Source organism: Alligator sinensis, unplaced genomic scaffold, assembly GCF_000455745.1.
Source record: "Alligator sinensis unplaced genomic scaffold, ASM45574v1 scaffold673_1, whole genome shotgun sequence".
In the NCBI taxonomy this organism is placed as follows: domain Eukaryota; kingdom Metazoa; phylum Chordata; order Crocodylia; family Alligatoridae; genus Alligator; species Alligator sinensis.
Genome location: NW_005842829.1, coordinates 183,399 through 185,436, shown reverse-complemented (window position 1 = coordinate 185,436; position 2,038 = coordinate 183,399). Strand labels below are relative to the sequence as shown.

The window sequence follows — 2,038 nt, the reverse complement described above, 5'->3', positions numbered from 1 at the left end:
GGCTTTACCGGCTCAGGTAGAGGCGGTTGGCGTAGATGGCGGAGCTGGGGGAAAAGAACGTCAGGCGGCACCTGGCCCAGCCCCACACCCCCGCCCAGCCCGGCCCCCGCACCCACCCGGCCGACTTGATCTGGCTCCAGAAGCCGTCAGTCTTGTAGACGTAGAGCGCGCGGCGCCCGGCCAGCGCGGTGAAGACATCCTGCTCCAGCCGGATCACCTCGGCGCGCTGCCACCCATTGGACGTCTCCTCGCTGCGGGGACACGGGCAGTCAGGGGCGGCGAGGGCCGGTGCCCGCAAGCGCCTGGGGAGGGGGCGCCTGCAGCTGAGCCTCCCCGGACCGGCTGCGAGGGCCAGGGGCTGCGAGACCCATACCCCAGGCAGCAGCGCTAGGGGAAGGGGCTGAGCCTCCAGCTGTGGGTCCCCAGGGCCTGGCTGGCTGCACAGGGCTGGGGGAGAGACTGGGCGAACCCCCCGAACAGCCCAGATGAGGGCAGGATCCCACGACCCAGCCCTGCAGGACTCAAATCAGTGAGTCCGGCCGACCTGTCCGCACCACTGCTCCGTGGCAGCACTGCTAGTCTGGGACCCAGCCTGGAGCAGTGCCCGTGCTGCTACCCCCGCCGGCACTGCGCAGCCCCCTCCAGCCAGGCCTGAGTCGCGGAGGAAGCAGCGCCCAGCTGGGCAGGCAGCTCCCAGAAGGGACACGTTTCTCCTCGGCTCGTCTCCACGCCCGCAGCATTGCAGTCCAGAGCCGGCTGCGGCCAGGTCTTGGCCGGGAAGGCGCTAGAGCTGCCCAAGGCTCACGCTGAACGTACGCGCGGGCCCTGGAGACAGTAGACGTGGCACTCCCTGCCGCGAGGCCAGCTCGCCAAGCCCCGGCTGCTCCGGCGAGGCCAGGCTCACCCCAGATCCAGCCACGGAGCTGGTCTCTACGGTGCTGGGATGGGACCGGCGCAGCCAAGCAGAGCGCGACTCGGAGGCAAAGCAGAGCTCCCGGGCAGCCGCAGCGCTACACACCGGCCCCAGCGCCAGCGCCAGGAGAGACAGACAGACTTACCCGACGCAAGAATAGCTGGTGCAGGAGCCAGGACGCGAACGAGTGATGACAGAAGAGGAGAGGAGAAGGGGGAGAAAGAGAAAGAGAGAGATCATGGCGGATGAGCGTGGGGCCGCGGCCTGGGCGCGGGGGGGGCACTCACAGCAGCAGCTCCTGCTGGTTCCTCTGGAAGACCTCGCCGATGTGCTGGAAGATGGCAGGCGTGAACAGGTAGATGCCACAGTTAATGACCTCGCTAACGAACGTGCTGGGCTTCTCCACGTAGTGCAGGACCTGGGGGTGGGACCCCGTGAGCACTGCGCCCTGGCTACGCCCCGGGGGGGGGGGCCTGCCCCGGGCAGGACGAGACCCCGGCCCAAGGTGCACCCGGTACCTCGTGCGTGTCGGCGTTGGCCACGATGCAGCCGTAGTTCAGGGACTGCTTCCTGTTGGCCTGCGGAGAGGGGAGGTTTCAGCGCCGGGGCCGCGGGGCCGCGCTCCCTGGACGCCCAGGCCCCGGCTCACCGTGGTGCCGAGGATGACGAAGGCGGGCGCGCCGCCGCGCTGCTGCTGGAAGGCGAGCATCTCGGGCAGCGGGAACTCGGAGCACACGTCCGCGTTGAGCACGAAGAAAGCCTCGGGGCCGCCCGACAGGATCTGGTCGCGGAAGTGATAGAGGCCCCCGCCCGTGCCCAGCGCCGCGTACTCCTGGAGGTACCTGCAGGGCGGGCACGGGCGCCGCGCCCCGGTGAGCTGCCCCTGGCATGGACTCGCGCGGGGAGCATGCACGGCTCCGCCGGGCAGGGGCGAGGCACCCCAGCGCAAGTGGGGGCCGCGACGTAGGGGCTGCACCCACCTGATGGGGATCTTGAACTCCTGCTGCGCCGACACCAGGAAGCGGCTGAGCGCCTCGTTGGGCTGGTAGAAGCCCACCAGCAGGATCTCCTTCATGTTGGGCACCTGGGCAGACGCGGGGCCGGGCGTGCTCAGCACACGGCCCC

The 2,038-nt window shown here is 70.0% G+C and overlaps 1 protein-coding gene across 1 annotated transcript in view; it reads right to left on the bottom strand.

Annotated features, from left to right (window-relative positions):
• GMPPA (GDP-mannose pyrophosphorylase A) overlaps nt 1–2,036 on the bottom strand; it is a gene marked incomplete at its 5' end in the record, with an annotated part of 3,304 nt that extends 1,268 nt beyond the window's left edge. The window contains 7 exons of the mRNA XM_025191524.1: nt 7–44; nt 117–251; nt 1,059–1,073; nt 1,201–1,331; nt 1,432–1,491; nt 1,563–1,755; nt 1,894–2,036. Of these exons, the coding sequence (XP_025047309.1) occupies nt 7–44; nt 117–251; nt 1,059–1,073; nt 1,201–1,331; nt 1,432–1,491; nt 1,563–1,755; nt 1,894–2,036 (715 nt within the window). The remainder of the gene's footprint in view (nt 1–6; nt 45–116; nt 252–1,058; nt 1,074–1,200; nt 1,332–1,431; nt 1,492–1,562; nt 1,756–1,893) is intronic.
• Nucleotides 2,037–2,038: the final 2 nt, after the last annotated feature.